General features: G+C 40.2%; 1 protein-coding gene across 2 annotated transcripts in view; it reads left to right on the forward strand.

Moving 5' to 3' along the window:
- The first annotated feature begins 4,901 nt into the window (after nt 1-4,901).
- USP46 (ubiquitin specific peptidase 46) overlaps nt 4,902-20,097 on the forward strand; it is a 35,065-nt gene continuing 19,869 nt past the window's right edge. The window contains exons 1-4 of one of the 2 annotated variants that reach the window (XM_075752173.1): nt 4,902-5,529; nt 10,614-10,714; nt 18,248-18,328; nt 19,124-19,337. In XM_075752173.1, coding sequence (XP_075608288.1) covers nt 10,706-10,714; nt 18,248-18,328; nt 19,124-19,337 — 304 coding nt within the window. In that variant the 5' untranslated portion in view covers nt 4,902-5,529; nt 10,614-10,705. The remainder of the gene's footprint in view (nt 5,530-10,613; nt 10,715-18,247; nt 18,329-19,123; nt 19,338-20,097) is intronic. The other variant, XM_075752172.1, reaches the window with a different exon arrangement.

A 20,097-nucleotide genomic window follows, 5' to 3' on the forward strand; every position in this document is an offset into this window, starting at 1 on the left:
TGTGTTCACCACAATGCACAATTGTCATTAATGTTTCATTTCAGTGTCACTGTCTTTCTCCACACTGATATGAAGGAAAACAAAGCAAGTAAAATCTTGATGTGACCATCAGTTTTTGCAGATGGATGACAGTATTGACAGGTTTGGGACCTTACAATGTAGCAGGTTGGGGGTTTTTTTGGTTTTCTTTTTGGTTTGGGGGGCTTTTTTAGTATATTTTAAATTCACACTGAAAATAGACTAAATGCCACTTACAGCCTGTCTGCTGTCAAAATATGCTTTTTGTTTTTTTCTTAGAGTGTATGTTAGTTAAAATTAGAGCCTGCAGAATAGAACAAAAATAATAAATAAAATCTTTGGAGAAGAAGAGGAGGGTGAGTCAGGATTGTTATTTCCTTTCCAGAGGCAGAAATAACAATACATTTTTGTTAGAAACTTAAGTTTTCTGTAACTTTTGCTCAGTGAGTCTCTTCTTGTTTGATAAACTACTTCCATGGCTAAAAATTTTGGTTATCTCTTTCTAGGCGATACGGATGATTAGAAGTTAAATAGTATTTTTCCAACTGAAAGCACATTTTGCATAGGTAAGAAAAATTTCAGTAAAGTTTGCTAGGGAACTTCCTTGCTGAATAAAATACCTGATAAAGAGGCCATTCTTCAAGCTTCTACTTTATGAAAATGTGGGAATATTTTCAGTTGAGTAGTGTCAGGGAAGATTAATATTATGAAAACTGATGAAACAATATGCTGAAGTTCTCTTATTGTCACTGTTCAAAGCTCCTAACACAATTTTTCTGAAACACAATTAAGCAGAAGGAAAAAGGCAGGAGTAAGATATTGTGGGATAATTACACCTGTAGGCCATTATCAAGTATCAAACTGGCTCTTCATAGAATAGACTTTTTAATGGTTATCACTATAGAACTCTTAGGCCCTTTTATCTATTCAGTCAGCCTTTGGTGTATTTGCCATCAGTGTATTTGCGTCTGTCTTATTCTGTTGTCTTTGGGTTTTAAAAAAAAAATTAAGTCAGATGCTGTAAATATATTTTGTTTTCTTCTGTAAAATAGCAAATTCTGAGAAAAACAAAGACATGGTATTCCATCTCCGACAACTAGTATAATGTTAAATCAACATAGATAGGTAAGATTCAGAGATTAATTTAATGCAAAGTTTTATTTTCTGTACTTCATATTTGGTAGGTGACAGTATGATTTGTTAGGATTCTAAAGGTAAAGTTTTATCATATTTTAAATAAAGATAAATAATTTCTCGGGTAATTTAAAAATGTTGGGTAAGCATTGCTTTGAAGCTGACAGTCCTAAAGAATAGTGATTCCAAAGTTGGGTGGTTTGGTGGTTGGGTTGGTTTGGTTTGGTTTGGTTTTTTTTCACTAACAGGCCCCCAGGAGACTCCCCACATTTTCTGTGGATTGCCATGAATTTTTCATGGACTACAACCCACTTTTACTATCAGAATTTCAGGTGTAAATAGAGTGGCTTCTGCAGACCTACTATGAGCCATGCACTACAGCCTCAGTCCATGGACTGCAAGTTGGCATTTGGCATTGTACTAAAGCTCCCAATCTGTTCTGCAGCTTCAAGCTTCATGGAAAATTCTTAGTCCTCATGCTTGTGTCTACATATTTTCCATTCTGTTAAAGACATATTGACACTTTTTGTAGAACAAAATTTTATGCAAAATACAAAGTACAAAAAAGCATTTGTAAAATTCTAAACATACTTTCAGTGCTGACAGTGTATTTCAGATATCTGAATTCTCTTTTAATTCTTATTATGTAGTCTCTCACCTTCCAGAAAATATAAGTATTGCTTTAACCACCTTTTCCGTTAAAATGCCCTTTTAATTGCCTGGAAACGTATCCTAAATTTGATTCTGTTCCAAACACTTGTTCAGCAAAACTGACTGATGATTACCCATTTCTGGACCAGAGTTTATTACAAGAAAAACATAAATGAACCCTCTGTGGAATTTTCTAAGATTTCTGGAGAGGAAATGCAATATCCTCTTTGAGGCACAGAGTGAGCAGATATTCTAGTCCCAGTTTTGCTACTAACTTTTCAGGGTAACTTCAGACAAGTTGCTAAATTTCTGCTGCCTGTTTTCTTGCTTTGTAAAAGAAGCTAATATTAACTTGCCACCCAATAACTTGACAAGTCTGAGTGAATGTTTGCAAAGTACTCTGAGAGCTTCAGATGGAAAATGTTATGAAAGTCCAAGCCTCTGCTACCCAAAGAGGATATTTACAATAGGTTCTTATTTTATGTAGTGAAATAAAAATGTTCAAGTATATAACCAGATGAGACTAAGACTGATCTAAAATTAAATGCAGGAGGCATTTTTTTTGACCTTTCAACAGAAATTATATAAGCACTCTTAGGATATAAATAGTCCTTTGTTTTCCTTCTCTTTGTCTAACACTCGAAGAAACACAGGGTTAGTTGTTTGTTATAAAGAGATAGGGCAATGCTTTAGAGTGGAAACAATTGTTCACTGTTCTTTATTTATACAGTTCCTATAATGTTTGCAACTAGCATTTGTTGCTTTTCTTAGCATATTTTTATCTTCAAAAAGCTGTAGAAATAAACCTTCTAGTCCTGAAAATGACACCAGAAGAAAATCAAAACACTCATCAGCCCATTTCAAGTACGACAGTTTCTTTCCTCTTACCCAGTTTGATATGTGACTGAAAAGCAAAAAAGCCAGTGCTAAACTATCATTAAACTGGCATGTAAACACTTGTGTATTATTTCCTAGTTTTATTATGAATCCTTAGAAATAAGACATGAAATGTGTCCACCCTTAAATGAAAGTATTTTTATTAGCATTAAGGATAATGATACCAAATTCTTCACAGAACGATGTGTATGTATGTGCGTATTTCCATATATGCTTATTTTCAACACTAGTAATTTCCTTGAACAGCCAATAAATGCGTAATTAATAGCAATTTAATTTTGTGGTTTTTTTTCTTAAAAAAAGTTTAACAAAGAGAAACCACCTGAAACCTTACCCCAAAGTAAAAGGGATTGTCATCAGTGAGAAAGCAAAAGTATGAAAATACCTCTTACCTTTTTCTTACCTTTTTGTTTTCCTTGACATTTAAATATGTGAGGTAAATGGCTTTATTAGTTACCACATGTTGTTTCATTTAAACTTTTAATCACCTTTCAAACACAGTCATTTGCTTCATGACTTTTCACTGAGATCAAGTATGATTTTCTACAGCAAATGGGAATAAACTGGCTGCAGCAAAGAGTACACAACTAGGCTTCTGGAATAAAAGGGATCTGCATTTAAAAAACAGCAATAGTGCGGTACTGTCAGTCTCTACAGGCTACTTAGAAATGCACTGGAGGCCATTCAGGCCTTGATTGCTTCAGAACCGAGGCTGGGGGTGGCTAGTCCTGAAATGACACCTTGGCTTAACTCCTATTTCCCTTGGTTATGTCAAGAAAACCTGCGATATTATGTATAATCCAGTCCTCAGAGTTTAAGCAAATTAAACACTTCGGATCAAATTCACATGGAATATAAGATCATGAACTTAATAGAATTATATGGAAGATTCTTTTTTTCTCAGTGTTACATTATTTGATGGCTCTTTTTCGTAGTGATTTGCGGATCTATGAAGCAGTTTAGTAGCCCTGATGACTTTACTCCATAATGTCCAAAATTTTTTCTCCATCCTGACTTCAAATGTCTGCAGTGATTTAATATAACTAATCCAACTTATTGAGGAAAGTTCTGTCTCCGTGACAACTCCATTTTGAGTTTCTGTGCTGAAACTGTCAACAGGATGCCAACAAATGCCAAATTTAATACCATTTTTATAAAGTGGGCATTTATCCACAGTGAGCTGGGTTGAGGCAACTTACCTAACAGAATTCTCAGGGTAGAAATTTATCTTTAGATGCTACTGCTGATGCCAGATTTTTATTAATAAGCATAGACCTTCTCTTGAAATAAAAAAAATATTACCAAGTTCAGAATGTTTCCTGTAAATAAAGCCTGTGGGGTCCGGCTCTATAGACTGAAATTATTATATTTTAGCATCATGAAGTAAAAAGCGTAGCTAAGCACAAGTGTGCCATACTTCCAGGTGCTGTTAGCAGCAGAGGTGCCTGTAGAAATGTTAGCAGTTGTCTCTCTTCATTTGAGTGATTTCTGCAGCCTAGCAGAGGAACAATAAATGGGCCTTAAGCTTCTGCTGAAAACAGCAACATCTGCTAAGGAAAAGGGGAATTCTAAGATGAGGCATTGCCCTAGCTGAACTCCGTTCTCGCTTCTCTCAAATTTGCTGTGTGGCCCCAAGTTAGCTATTTAACAACCTTGTGCCTATTACCACGTGTGTAAATTTAATATACTGCTCTACCTTGGAGAAAGGCATGGGCCTCAACTTGTGTTTGAAGAACAACTGAGATTATTGCATTAACAGTGTTGTATGAATGCCACGTGTTGTAAACTTGTGAGTGAGCACTTTGGCACTAAGGTGCGTGATGTGGACATGGTCCCAAAACAGCATTTGTGAAGATAAATGTTGTCTGCACGAATAGCAATGCAAAGCACCTACTGTGGGCAGTAAATTACATTCCAGCCTACTGCTCTGGGGGGGTTGCAAATGCCTGGGCTTCTGTATACCTCAAATTAGGCGGAGAGACCATGTCCCAAAGTGCAGTGCTGCCATCACTGCCACACATCCATGTCGTCCTGCCTGGACTCTGCCTTCCTGTCCTTCACCCTACTAGGCAGTATGATTTCCTGTGCACTGACACCTGCGTTTTTGCAGCCCTGTGGCCATTCCAGGCCTGGCGATTAAGACACCTCCGCTCCCTTTGGAGAGCCCGTCCCACGCCGCTGCGTGCCGCCGGAGGGGCCGCGGGCCGGGAGGAGGTGGCAGGGGCAGCCCCCCCCCCCTCCCCGCAGCGCATTGGCTGCGGCGGCAGCCGCCCCGGCCGGGCCCGCCGGGGGTGCCCCCGTGCCGGTCACTGCCTCTGACCTTCCCTTCCCCGGCGCTGTCAGAGCGGATCAGCAGGCGCGGCGCTGCAATGGAGCGGCGAGCGGCAAGGGCAGCCGCCACGAGAGGAGGAGGAGGAGGAGGAAGGGAGAGATTAGCGCGGTGCCGGCTGGCGCAGAGGCGCGGCTGAGCGCTCCAGCGGGAGCCCAGGGCCCTGCGGACCGTGCGAGAGTCAGAGGCGGAAGGAGTGGAGATGCGGCTGCTCTCCCCGCGCTGCTAAAGCTCCCGGTCACTGGCCCAGAGGAGGGAGAGCAGGAAGGTCTGTCCTCCTCGCCGCTCTGCCAGCGCAAAGGGTGCCTGTGCAGTCCCCTCCTCTTGCTTTTATCCCAGCCCCGGAGCAGGAGCAGAAGCGGCCGCCGCCGCCCCCTCTCCCTTCCTGCGCTCTTCCCACCATGAGCGGGGCTGTTTTCACCTTATAAAGATGGCGGTGTGGGATCGCTGCAACCTTTAGACTAATGACTGTCAGAAACATCGCCTCCATCTGTAATATGGTGAGTGCTCGCGGGCAGGCGCGCCGGCGGGGGGCGGCACAGCAGCCCCTCCGGGGGCAGGCCCTGCTGGGGCCGGCGGAGGGGCGGCTGGGGGGCGGGGGGGGCCTCCCCCCAGGGGCGCCAGGCAAAAGAAGCGACCGCATCCCTGCCCCCGGCGGCGGGGGAGCCGGGCAGGGTGCGCCGGGACATGCCTGGGATGGAGTCGGCCGCTGAAGAGTGGCGATGTCCCGAGGAGTTTTCCCGGAGCAGCCCGGGAGCGGGCCGGGGAGAGACGGAGATGCTGAGCCGGTGCGGGGCCCTCCGGAGCGGGGCTGGCCCCGGCCGATACGCGTTGCAGAAGGAGCCGCAGCCCACCCTTCCTCGTCCTGCCCTTCTTCCTGCCCTAATAACCCTGCGAAGCCCCAAAGTTGGGCTCTGTATCCACATTAAGTCGGTGACCCCATTTAGCCCTCTCAGGCAGGTACCCAGTGGTCTCATGGTGCCAGGAGCTCCCCAGGTTACACAGAAAATGAGGATATTTAGGTGCCCGATAATACGCTTTCGGATCCCAATGCTAGGTAGTCTTGACTTTAGAGCTAACATCAGGGTTTAGCTTGCATTGCATGCCACTCAGGACTGCTGGTTGTTAAGTACTCTTGAGTCACTTAGCTTTCTCTAAATCAGAGTAGGCAATTAGGAAGGAATAAGGAAACATTAATATTTTTGTTATTTTCAGACTTTGCCGCTTTCCTCCCCAGGAGCAGTTGAAAGGACGCTTTCTGCATTGTACTTGGGTCTAATTTTAATCCTAACAAATTTGGGGCATCTGATTGGGTTAAGATTTTTGAAACTTCTTGGAGGGAAAGAGAGAGCTCAAATTTTGTCAAAGGTTTATTAATACAGTGAGGCAGTAATAAACTTAACAAAGAAATGTGTGCGTGCTAAGCACCCCAATGCAAACAGAAGAGAAGCCTGTTTCTGCACATTTTGTTGGTTTAGTCTGTATTTTCCCCCCTTATTTCCAGGTTCTTCAAGAGCAGCTACTCGCAGTTGCCAGCTTCCCTCCATGTGGTGCCCCAGCATGCCTTGTGCTGGTGATGCCACACACACCATTCATCTGCCCTGGAGAATGGAGCCTACCTCTGGGGTAAGGCAACAGGCACAGCCCCAGAGGCCTGGCTCCTGCAGGGTCAGCAGCAGTGGTCTGTGGGAGGGAGTGTGGATTGCGAGCCTGTTCGCCTTCCACGTGTCCACGCTTCCACCTAAGTGGGCTTACTCTTTTATTTCCAACCAGATGTCCAGGGCATCCCATGCATAGTTCTGACCTAAGCCTCAGTCCTCCCTTTGAAACACCTGCTCTGAAATGCAGAGAGGGAGGGTTGGGTTTAGGGTTAAAAAAACTTGCTACAAAATCCAGACTTGGGGTAAAGTAATCTGGGTGCTCACCTTTCTTCACCAACAGTAAGTAGTTTTCTAAACTTTTCCTTGTCCTTAATAATTTCCAGTCTTGTGGGCCAGTGGGCCACAGATACTGCAAAGAAAGGTTTAGGAAGCAGTACGGGACTGAGAAGAAAACCTGGGTGCATTTACCTTCCTTCTGAGGCAGGCTCCGCTTTTTATTGCTGATGAATGGTGGGTGTGATGCCTCGCAGACTACATAAGAGAGCACCGCATGAAGGGGAGCTGGAGACTCTCAGGTGGTTGTAAGACTTTAACATTGTCATAAAGCACTAGGAACTTCATGATTTCTTTCGTGTGCTTCACAGATGCGCTTGTGTACAGTACGCTTCTCCCAAAGACTGAACAGATTTGCAGCAAAACTGATGAGATTGTTGTAATGGTGTGCTGCTCAGCTGTCGCTGTCAGTATATCCTGCAAAAATAGGAGTAATAGAGAGACTGAAGGGAAGAATTAGAGCCTCAGGCAGAAAAGGCATACAAGGGCTCATAGTTCAAGGCAATTCTAGCTCCTGGTACCAATACTGTGACCAAAGGTGAAGCTGGTTTAATGATAATGATGTTTTAAAGCTACATATTCCTTGGGGTCCATGTATGTAGCTTTTAGAGATGTTGCATTGTGATGGCCACATTTAGTCTTTTCTGGATAACCCACAGGGACTGAAAGTTCTTTGAGGAAAAAAAGCTGAGATTTTCAGAAAGCTACAGGAATTTGGGGCTGTAAGAGAAACATAAATTCTTTGAAGTATTAGCAACACTGTATTATGGCTCCTCCAAAAATGCATCCTCTTAGATGAGGTGGTGGACTTGAACTCAGTGGTCTGTAGGAGGAGCTATGACAACCCTCCGTGAGAATGGGACTTTGGAAGGTTAGAGGTATATGAGAAAGCCTTTTACCTGTATAAAACCTGAATATTTGCAGTGCTAGTTTGATTTAAGGCATCTGTAGAAATCTACCAGACAAAGATGTTAATTCCCAGACCTTGTTGCTGCACTGTAACATAGTGCTTGAAGAACTGAACTGCTTACAGTTTGTGGACTGAGAAGTAGCAGCAGAATTCTTAGGTAATATACTATATTTAGGTATATAATTCTGCATAATAGTATTTTTCTAAGTTTTTTAACCTGGTTGAACACAGTAATGAAAAAAAAAGTTCTGTTCTTCTTTATCTTTTTCCATTCCGATTCCAGCTTGTAATTTTGCTCTTCTGAAGGTGGTAGACATTCAGTCTTTTCCAGGAAGGATCAAAACAAGTGTAGTGAAGCAAGAAAGCCAGGGACAGTATTTAACTTGCTTGCAAAAGAGATCTAGTACTATATGTTCACTGGATAAGCTCTCACATGCTGAGGCAGACACAGTAGGAGCTAACAAGTAAGAAAAAATGTTAGGTGCAAACTTTCCACTTGACACATTTATTTGTAGTAAACATTTAAATGCGCAACTTCTAGTATTAAACAAAATTCCTCTTGTCTTTTACCAGTTTTGACCACCTAGTTATAATAACAATAGTACTAGTTATCATTCGCTGATTTGGTTAATGAGACCAAAGAGCTAAAACTTGTTTTGCTGAGGCAGAGGGGATGAAGGCAACTGTGCCTGAAGGCATCGGTGGGACTCTTATGTGGGCCCAGTGGCCAGCCTTACTGAAAAGGGAGGTCTAGTTGCCAGGATGTTCCTCTTACCTGGCTTTCAGACACTGGAAAGTTCATCCACTCTGCACCCCAGGTTCGCCACAGAAGGAGGTATACAATAGGCAATCATCAGCTTTTATGTAGGGCAGGTATGGTAGATGCGAAGAAGCATAAGATACACTGATGAAATCCTGTATGAGGGAATACCAACACCTGGTGCCATGTAAGTCTTGTAGACTGTACACACAAACTAGGGATGTGGTTTTAGCCCCTAGGATGCTGTAATCCTCTTAGGTATTGTTTCTGTGAGATAACCCAATGACTGAAGTACCAAATGCTTGTTCAAAGGTAGATAGGCATGCTGGCATTTCAGGATTGTTGCTTACTGAAATCCTCTGCAGTATGTTTCTCTGTTGATGAGCTTTTGGTACAGTCTTGAGTTCTGAGTTAAGCTCATGCTGCAGCTGTGGCCTAGGGATATTACTGTTATGTGCAGTGAAAGGCATCTAACCGTTTCAGAATGTATTGACATATGTTTTTACAGAGATGACTAACAAGCTCTGTGAACCATATTTCTCCTAAATACCTTTTAGTATTCTGCTGAGAACAGGTATTAATCCCTCCTTTTGTAATTTTGTAGTAGTATTTCAAGTAACCTGATCTGTATTTCAGAGTGCTCTGTCAATGTAATAAATGGAACGTTCTGAACACATTCATATCGCTTCTGATACAAGGTATTGTCTGAAGTACCTCACAGTTGCTCCTAGTAGTTGTTGTATAGATATCCTTTGGAAAAAAAGTTGCAGTTCCTCAGATTAATTTTGTTTTTCATTAATTGGTCTTTCATGTTATCCGTTCTTCTCATAGTCTCTATGAGTTTCATAACAATTGGTGTTTTTCTTCAGGAAAACATTCACACAGTTCACCAGGAAGAATGTGAACACCTATGAATTTCAGCTTTCATTTTTAAAAACAAGAAAAAAATTTCTAAGCATCCTAGAAACTAGTTGTAGAGAAAAACATAAAAACCTGTGAGTCTCTACATTCAGGAAGCAAATAACTGTTGGATTTTTTGTTTGTTTGTTTTTAATGCCATGATTTTAGAGACTCGTTGCAGGATTTATTTGAATATACGGCATGGGCAGAATGAGGACTCAGACTACAAATATAGATTTGGAAAATGCCTGATATAAAAAAAAAATTACAATTGTAATGCTGTAAAAATAGTCAAATTCTACTTTGTACAGTAAGAGTGTTATTTCGTTACAGAGTTGATCACTATGACTTTCAACTGCATTTATTCATTTGGACAACGTGCAGTGTATATTTCTTCATGACTTTTAAAACTTCTCATAAACAGAGATTAAGGCAGAATAATACATGGCAAGACAGTAAAACAGCTATCTGAAGGCATATTTAGATTGATAAGGGAAAATAGATTTTTACATCTGTAAAAATGAGTTGCAGGCAGTTAAAGCAATGCAATTTTAGAAGCATAGCCTCAAAAGTGCACAATTTCAGTATGGTATACATAGAAAATATAGAAACAAAAATATGAAAAATACAGACAATATGAAGTCTAATTATCATAATACCTTTCTGAAGTAATGAGAGTAAAACTTGAGAGTATGGCTGACAAATGGGTAGTGGACTGACAAGCAGAAAGTGTGCATTCCATCAAAAGATAAACAGAAGTCCACAAAAGATAATTTATATTGGATAGAGAAGGATATGTAAAGTGAGAAGCATCCTAATACATAATTTTCAAGGTATAACTTGGACTAATGGCTGAGGCTTGTCTTGCGTGAATACCTTTTTTATGGCTAACGTGCCATAATATATAATGCACTTAGTAGTTGTTTAGAAGATAAGCACAACAGAACGATTCCTGAATGCAATGTGTGGTTTCCAGTGTGTTTCTTTCAGTTGCATATAGTCTTTGGCTTCAAGTTGCTGAATTAAAAGCAAATCAGTGGTTATGTTAAATACCTTCATAAATGAACCTCTTAATTACAGCTCAGCAAGGCTGAGTGAGTCTGAATTGTGGAAGAGATGGGATTCAAAGCAGACTCTGGACCCTGATCAACTGTGTGTGGTGGGCAAGTGCCATGCAGGAGGTGAGGTTCTGATGGGCTTGAAGAGCCACAGCCTGTGGAGTGTAAATCATGGCCAGCCAGAGAAGCAGTCAGCAAAGTCTCTTCTGCTGATCTTCCTTTGGCCTCAAGAAACTATCCTTGGCTGGCTGTTTGGTAGATGCACTTATATACGTTTACGTACATTACGTACTTTTAACACTACAGTATATCAGTACTTCTGGGGAAGAAATGAGCTTGCATCTCCACCGTCAGGGTTCCGTTATAGGCATGTTCTTCGGTATGCTCAGCCTTTGCAGAGAAGGCTGCTGTGCTGACAGTTTCAAGCCAGCCATTACTGGGTATTTTGTGTTGAGGTTATCTAATTTGATTTCACAATTAATGACCTAATAATAGTTGCATCTAAACTGTCCTAGGACAATAAAGTCTCCAACTGTCCACTGGAGTTCCATTTGATAAACCTGTTTTATTTCTGATGTATATCTGTCAAACTTGAAGATTTCCAGTGATGGCGACTACATCATCTCTCTAGGCAGTCTATCCCAATGCTTCAATGCCCTTATGACTAGAAAGTTTCCTAATGTCTTACCTGAATCTACATTACTGTAGTTTGAGCATGGTACTTCTCATCCTGTCCGCTCTTGAGATTGAGAACAGACTAGTTCCCTTCTGTAGCAAACTATATACTTGAAAATATTGTCATGCCCTGCCTCAGCCTTTTCTGTCTTATGCAACACAAACCTGTTCAACCCTTTTTTACAGGTCATTTTTCTCTAGAGTTGAGGTTTTAATTTTGACTGCCTTCTTTCAGACTCTCACCAGTTATCTGCATCTTTCTTGAAATCTAGCACCCAAACCTGGACATAAGGTCCTGTCTGAAGTCTTACCAGTGACAAGTTGAACACGAAAGTTACTTCAAGAACTTTGTAGACTACTGTCTGTAAGAATTTCATTAGGTTGTCAACATTTGTTGTTGTTGTTGTTGGTTTTATGGTTTTTTTTGAAATAGCACTGTGTAACTGATGCTTATTTATCTTACATGATATTATGGTCTCTAGACTCCCCTCCCCTTCCCTTTAGCACTATTACCTTAGTCAGCTGTTTCTCATTCTGTACAAGTACAGGTGATTCTTTTCTTCTTGCACTTGTCTCAGCTGAATTTAAACAGTTTTTAGAGCATTTCTGTAAAAGAAAAAATTGTCAAAAATTGTCAAAAATAATTTTGAATTTTAAACCTGTCCTGCCACATAACTGCAGCCCTCATAACTCATGTTATATTGAGATTTAACGAAGATATTCTTTCTTCTGTCTCCAGGTTATGAAAGAGTACTCCAGCTGATGCAGCTGTGATGAAGTCTAGAAGGTGCCTTGCCTTTAGAATGCTCTGAGGCACCAAGTATGCAGTCTGGGTGGCCTAGACAAAAATGTTATTGAAGAAATTGTAGTCTGTAAGCAAACCTCAGTCTCTTTTTCACTTGTGAGGCCATCTTGAGGTTATGTGTTCTGAAGAAGGAAACTGGCCCCCCAAAAAGTGTTTTTGCTACTTGTTCCAGCACAAGCCTGAATGCCACTAATCCAAGAGCAATTAAGCTGGGAATGAAGACAGACTCATGAGGGAATACAGAGTTGCAGTTTGGTAAAGGTTGTCCAATCATGGAAACTTTAAAAGTTGATACTTAAAAAAAAACAAAACAGATTTAGATACTGAATTGTAACACTTCACTAGAACCTCACTTCCAGTCCTTGGTTGCTTTGTGCTTTGAGGAAGCTGTGGTTTTTAAGTTATATAAGACTGAGTGGCATAAACACTTTGTCTGAGATACTAAGTGGTTCAGGATTTCAGGCCACACAGTAAAGAGCTGAAGTTATTTATATTGTCCTAGCTTTTGGCTGGGATAGAGTTAATTTTCACAAAAGCTGGGATACGACACAGCCAGGACAGCTGACCCAAACTAACCAAAGGGAGTATTCCATACCATATGATGTCATACTCCATATATAAGGGGGATCGTTGGCCATGGAGGAGGGCTCGCTGCTCGGGGACGGGATGAACATCAGGTTCCTGGCAGTGAGCAAACTGCATTGTGCATCACTCGCTTTGAATATTCTTTTATTAGTATTGTTGTTATTTTCCTCTTCCTTTGCTGTGCCAGTAAACTGTCCTTATCCCAACCCACAAGTTTTATCTTTTTCTTCCAATTCTCCTCCCCATCCCACCGAGGGTGGGGGAAAAAATGAGTGAGCGGCCATGTGGTGCTTAGTTGTCAGCTGGGGCTAAACCACAACATATATGTGCTACTTAGATGTGTGATTAGAGATAGTTTAGTGCATCCAGCAAAATCAAGTTAGACATCGTCTTTCAAGCTCTTGTAATTTGTCTTAATGATCAGAAAACTCTTTGGACAAAATGTACAAAAATAATTTATTTAGATACATTGTCTTAAATCACCTTTACCTTCAAAAATATGAGTACGTGGTGGTTTTTCGGTCAGTCAATATCTTTTTACTGTTTACTGTGATCCCCTATGTTTTTCATAGCATCCGCTCTTTCCTCTTTTATCTTGTGGCAACAAAGACCCAAAATACCTCTGCTGGAGGTACAATACAACATTTCTTTGCAGAAAGGAAAAAAAGCTAATCTGATTAAATTCAACCATCTTGTGTGACTTACACTTTAAAAATTACAGAAATCTTTCAGATTTGACATTTAAGATCTATGGCTTTGGAAGAAGGCTTGTTCAGCTATTCCAATTACTCACCATACCTCTCTGTAAGTTGAGGTTGTCCCTGAGGATAGTCGAAGTCCAACACCAAGGACAGCTGATATATCTACTGAAAGCAGTTGCGTATATACTGCATGGCATGATACTGCTTGCTCTTTTCTTACTCTCGTTTTCTTTGTGTTGCTTCTGGGAGCTAAGTTTGGATTTTATTTACAGTTGCTTTCTCGCTTTTGAGTTATCCATCACTGACATTTGTTGGCCAGGAGGCCTTCCACATCTTTCTTAATCTTCTTTTTCCCTTCCCTCCCATATGCTGTGCCTTCCAAAATCCTGAAACTCAGGCTGCCTGGCCCTGAAGCCATTTCTATTTTTATTCTAATTTCTCTTCTACCAGCCCAGACGTCACCCTTAGTTTGTCTTAAATCTTCAGTTTCTCCCTTCAGGAAACAACTCTATTTCTAGCACATTGCTCTCACTTTCCCTGAATACTAAGAAAAAAAAATCTAGTTCACAGCTGTATATGATCTGAACTCCTTCATCATGGACTAGCCATCTTCCTTCACTGATCTCTTGTTCTTTATATATTTGTTAAATTTCTGTTTTCACGATTCAAATTTTATATGGGTTTTTTTCTTATATTTTTTAGATTTCCTTGTGAATGAGATATTTATTGTTATTTCTTACTTTGTATTTTGTTGTTTGATGGTTATTCATACTGTTTCTGTTTATCTGGCAATACCTATTTAATAGGTTTTCCATAGGTGACTTAGATCCTAATTTCTTTACTACACTCATATACTTTAAGTTAAGCACGTGCATAGTTCTAGAAAATTAGTGCCATTTTTTTTATAGCTCTATCACACTAGCAACTCTAGTTTGATTTGCTGTCTTCTGTTTGCAGGATCTTTCACATTAGCTGTATTTCATTTCTCAGCCTCCATAGAATAATTGTATTTAGATTATTTTGCTACATGTGATTTACTGATCTGATGTCTTTTTTTTTTTTTCCCCTGCACTGTCATTTTGTTTACATGCTAAAGTGCAAAGAAACAGGAGAGTTTTTTACTTAATCTGTTTCATGTGATGCAAAGCACAAATTAAACTCTTAGCAACATTATCAGAAATTTCAGCTTAAAAGAAAACTGGCAGCCTTACCGATTGGAAGGCCTAGAACAAAATAACAAGAGAAAAAAATATAGGTCATATGGACAGAATGTTTTTAGAGCAATGCTGTGGTAGAAATCTTGGCTTAGCCTGAACTGACCCATGCTCAGCTATGTCTCCAACTGTATGCCATTTTATAAGAGCTGAATACTGATTGTTGAATTAAGTGGTGAATACTGATTGCTGAATTAAGTGGTAAAACTTCAGAGAAATCAAGGTTCACCAGCACTACAGAATACATAGTAGGAGTTTCCACCTTGACCTAGTTCTCATTCTCATAAGGTCTGGCCACCACGGTCACTTTGTTGCATTTCCCTTATTAGCGTATTCTTTTAAGAAGGAGCCAGTCTCCTTTATTGTCTCTATACCCTGATATGAATTTATTTAATAGTCCCAGATCCCAGTTCACTGACTTACGTGGTCTCTCCTCATTTCAGGCTCTGTGGCTGCACTGATACTCTTGCTGGTTTTTATGAAAGTACGGTAGATTCAGCTGTGATTTCTCCTAGCTGAAGCACAGGATTGTTTATAAAACCATAGATAATGGATTGCATTAAAAATGTGTGAGAAGGTTTTCACTGCAGAAGTGACCGAAATTATTTGCTGGGAGTGGGAACAAGCACAGCCATGCTTAAAACTGTGTTACATAGTCATGGTTGATTTTTGCTCAATAGGCTAACATGTTTTCTATATTTGATATGGTTGATTTAAACTGTGTTCTGAATCATCTTTAACACATGTCTAATAACATATTTTTTCCAGTTAACCAGAAACTGTACACCCAAGCCAGGTTTATACTTTGGCTGGAAAAATTTCCAGTCATTTCTTCTGCCATCATGTGAACTGCTTCTTAAGGAGACATCCTATGCAAAACATGTAATATATATGCATGGTTTGAGTTTACTAAATAGTCTGTCTACATTTTTTTTCTCCATGTAAGAAATACATCCTGCTTTGAAGTATTAGGTCTCTGTGCTTCTTACCTGTTTTCCTACTCTTCTTTTTCTACGAATTTAGAAGTATCTTTTTGGAGACCTTAAAATAGGTCAGACTGAAACTGCTCTTGATATAAGAAGGCACAAGTCCTAATGAAATCCATGAGAGTTATGTCATTTTACCCAAAGACTGAATTTAGCCTCTGTTTTATTGGGAAACTGGCACTTAGTGCTTCATTTTATATTTGCAACAGGCAAGGCCTGGTTTTGGAGAGGTAAAGCTCTATGATGAGCTCCTACTAAGCATATGTTGTTTCAACACCATGTACTTTGGAAATTTCCAAGCAATGTATTATTTTTATACGAAGATCAGTTAGTGCACATCATGTATTTGTTTGGTTCTCAGTGATAATTTTGTTTGGTAAATCCTGATTCTTGCTTTTTCTCACAATATTTACAAGACAATTTAAATACTAGAAAGAATTTGTCAAACCATCTGGCAGCCTCTGAAATAAGAAACCCTGGCCCTGGAGGAAAAGCAAATGAGTAATGTAGGACCAACTAGTTAGCAGAGCATGTGCGTTCTACTTGTCTAAGAGCATACACTAACCTGTAGTTTATGAAAGAGTAGGAGGTTACTTTTTAGAGATATTATTTTCCATGAATTCTAGAGAAAGAATTTTTTTCAGTGTGGAAGATGCTTCCTGCAATACTGGAAAAAACACCCATTTCATTCTTATGTTAGGGAACTTGATTTGAATGCTAGAAGTGTAATCGAAGAAAACTTTTGCTTTGATCTGAATGCTGTACAATGAGTATTAATATGAAGATGGTTTTCTTCAGAAGCTGCATTGATCTTCTGTGGTCATGTTTTTCTTTGTCAGACGAGGTTTTGAGGGTAGCAGTGGCTGCTTGCTTCACTGTTAATATCAGATAGGCAAATGTCTATCAGTTTCCTCCTGCTCAGGAAGTCAGATGCTTTGCTGAATCTGTGCATCTTTGGCAAGGCTGACTTTCCAAGCATAGAAACTAATCTTCATGTGGAACTTCTTACATAATTATCACACTGTCATCTCTGTTGAAAGGTAGCCAATGATTGCTTTGTATAGATCATTCCTTTTTCCAGTTTTCTCACTGAGGCTTAGCAGTGCTTGGTGAGGACGTGTATTGTATCCCTTAAGCTTTGCACGGAGCCTTGTGTGGGTAAAGTACTTCAGTGTCAAAGGGAATATCTGGGAAATCACATACACTTGATCTGAGCAATAAGCTATGTGTATATGAGAGAAAGGGAGAGACTGGAAAGAGATTTGATAAGGGCGTGTGAAATACAAAATCTTTGGAGCTTTTCTGGAAGGTGCCAACTTGAAGGGGCTGTTTTACTTTCAAGGCTTTCAACTTCTCAAAGAGCACCTGTGCTGAGTTTCACACTACTGATTCTGTTGACTAAAATCATCTTCTTTTGATGAGTTGACATGAAATAATAATCTAATACAGCAAGCAGTGGTGATGTAAGGAAACACGAATCAGACTTTGGGGAGAAGATGGGGAAGGGACACCAGAATTATTGAATTTGTTTACCAGAAACTTTGAAAATTTTAGCTGATGAAGTCTCTGAGCAAATGATATATCGGACAAGCCTCAGGAACACAGGAAATTTCAGAGATTTTCAGATTTTCTGAATTTTACATGTTGGCATGTTTGCAGGGGCATTTTACATGATTTTATGAAAGTCAACCAACTTGTGCTGTTCTTGTGTGATGGAAAATCTAAGGCATATTAATGCTTCACACTGCAGAGCATGCTCAGTGAGGAAATAAAGTATTATGTCATTAAAGCAATTATCATGTAAGTTAAAAATTGGCTAACTGATCGGTCTTGAATAAAATGTATGTAGGGAATACTTGTCCAAATACAGCATTTTTTGCGAGGTCCGACAGGGATCTGTACGCTCATAGAGTGGACAGGAGTGATGACATTTGCTTTGGCAGCAATCTAGCTTGCTTGCTTGGTAATCCAAGCTTGTTTAAAACCAGGCATTTTAATATAGCAAAACTACAGGTAACATACAAAATTAGTGGTTGTACTTCCCAGACCTGTCGTGAAAGCCCCTTTGCTGTTGGAGTGAAGATACAGTTGAACATAACTTGCCACACCGAGGCAGTGACTAAGAGGTGTAACAGTGCTTGGGCTTATGCACCCTTTGGTGTTAGATAGGACAAAGTGGCAGATTACACTTGCTTTTAATGTTTGTGATGTTGTTACTAGAACTGGGTGCCAGTCTGGAGCCCAAGTATTGTCAAAGGCTGCTGATGAATTAGAAGGGATTCAGAGGAGTTTCGATAATGCTTAGACAACCTGCCTTACATCTAGGAACTGGTTTATCCAAGATAACTTTAAGTGTTTTGCTTAAGCTCAACAAGTATCTTTATGAGGCAGGAGGGTAATGGGATCCAGCTATTCACATACACAGTAAAAAATAAGGGGGAGGTGGGTGTGGGGAGAACCACTGTGGTTGTGACCTGTGCACATCTAATCAGACATTGCCAGAGTATCCCAGGTCAGGCCAGCTCCACTATCTAGAACTCCAAATATTTTTATTGGCTCATGTGACTGCCTATTAGTAAGACAGAGTTAGTTTGGCTGAAAGGAAAAAATGAGTTTCTATCTTGATGCTGTCCATAACTTTATTTTAGAATCTTAGTATCCTAAATAATTTCTTCTCCCTTTTTTTGTAGGGCACCAATGCCTCTGCTCTGGAAAAAGACATTGGCCCAGAGCAGTTTCCAATCAATGAACACTACTTTGGATTGGTCAATGTAAGTACCATTTTCAGTAGGCAAACCATATACAGAACTATGGCTCTGATGTTACTCGAACTTTGGTTTCTTCTTCCCCCCCCACCCCGCCCCCAATCCTGTTCTAAGGTAGGATTGTCTTTTTTTTTTTTTTTTTTTTAAGTGCTGCTCATGTTCCAGTTTTAGGCAAAGTGGGTTGCAAAACTGTATCAGATGTTTGAAGATAGCTTCATACGCCCCCAGAGAAAACAGTTTACTGTTCTATGAATGTTTCCAGGGATTAGAACTTACACTTCAATAAAGTTAAAATTTTAGCTATGAAACATGAGGGAGGAAGTGATGGAAGTATGCACAAGCTTGGGTACAGCAGTCTGCATCGAGGACTCTCTTAGGAGGAGCTTTTTTATCTGACTAAGGAGAGAAGGAGTGAGAAGGGTGTTTAATCACTTGTTTATTCCCATATAAATAAAATAAAGTAATTCTTTCCATTAAAAACATTAGTCATTCTGCTACTGAGCAGTAAGATAGAGCCCAGCAAGAGTATATTAATATATGGAAAAAAGCTTAATGAGATCCACTACAATAAATACATCTCTTCCAAGGGGAAACTTTTACTTTGTATCCTAGTTAATTTAGAACACCATAGTTTTTTTTTTCTGTGAAGTGTCAGGGGTGGGTGTGGAAATATATACCTACAGCAGCTGCATGGCAAAATGGCTGGTATGTGACAGGGGCACAGAAGCCAGAAGTTGAATGAAGCAACTGGGTTTATTGTGAAGCACAGGGATTAAGACTGTTTTTAATTTTACATGGCAGTTTGGGAACACCTGCTACTGTAACTCCGTGCTGCAGGCATTGTATTTTTGCCGGCCGTTTCGGGAAAATGTATTATCATACAAGGCCCAACAGAAAAAGAAGGAAAATCTCTTGACTTGCCTGGCAGATCTTTTCCACAGTATTGCTACTCAGAAGAAGAAAGTTGGAGTTATTCCACCAAAGAAGTTCATATCAAGGTTACGAAAAGAGAATGGTAAGTGTACAACTGGAATCCTCTTAGACATTCATACATCGATCAGGAAAGTATAAATAAATATTGGGCAATGTGGTCATATAAGCAGGTGTTCAGGTTAAATTTGTAAGTTGCTTGTAGTACTTTTTGGGGTTTAGATATTAATATTTTAGTATCTGTGTACATGATATTATGCTTGAAATAACCATACCAGGTTTCATAAGTTCCCAGAGGTGCATGAATTAGTGTTGTTTTCACAGCATGGTGGGACAGATCGCACTGTACCGCGAGCAAGGGCTATCAGTAGGATGACACTCTGCTGTAATTTTTTAATTATTTTTTGTGGAGTGTGGCAGAGAGAAACCTTGAGGGCAGTTGGCAGTATAGAAACCGTGTGACCTAGGAGTGCTACAGGCACCACTAGTCCCAAACACCCTGGAAGACAGGTAACTGCATGTATATGGGGGTGTTCAGTTGACTACACGTTAACTGCTGCTCTTGTTCTTAGAAAGGGTGGGCACAGTCTTACTTTGTGCAGCACCAGGCCCTTTGTGAGCATTAGGTTGGCAACAGCATATGCCTAACCTTACAGTAGTTCTGTCTAAGGGATATGAGGAACATCTTGAAATAAGGAAGCCTGCCACACAGCTCCATTTTGGCCCGGATTCATGTCAGTGTGGGTGGTATGCTTAGAAACAGGGGAGCTTTGAATGAAGAGACAAAGTACGAGTCAAACACCTGGAAGAAATTGCTTTCTGGTGACAGCATATAAATGGGGAGA

The sequence above is a fragment of the Balearica regulorum genome, chromosome 4 (assembly GCF_011004875.1).
Source record: "Balearica regulorum gibbericeps isolate bBalReg1 chromosome 4, bBalReg1.pri, whole genome shotgun sequence".
Taxonomy (NCBI): Eukaryota; Metazoa; Chordata; class Aves; order Gruiformes; family Gruidae; genus Balearica; species Balearica regulorum.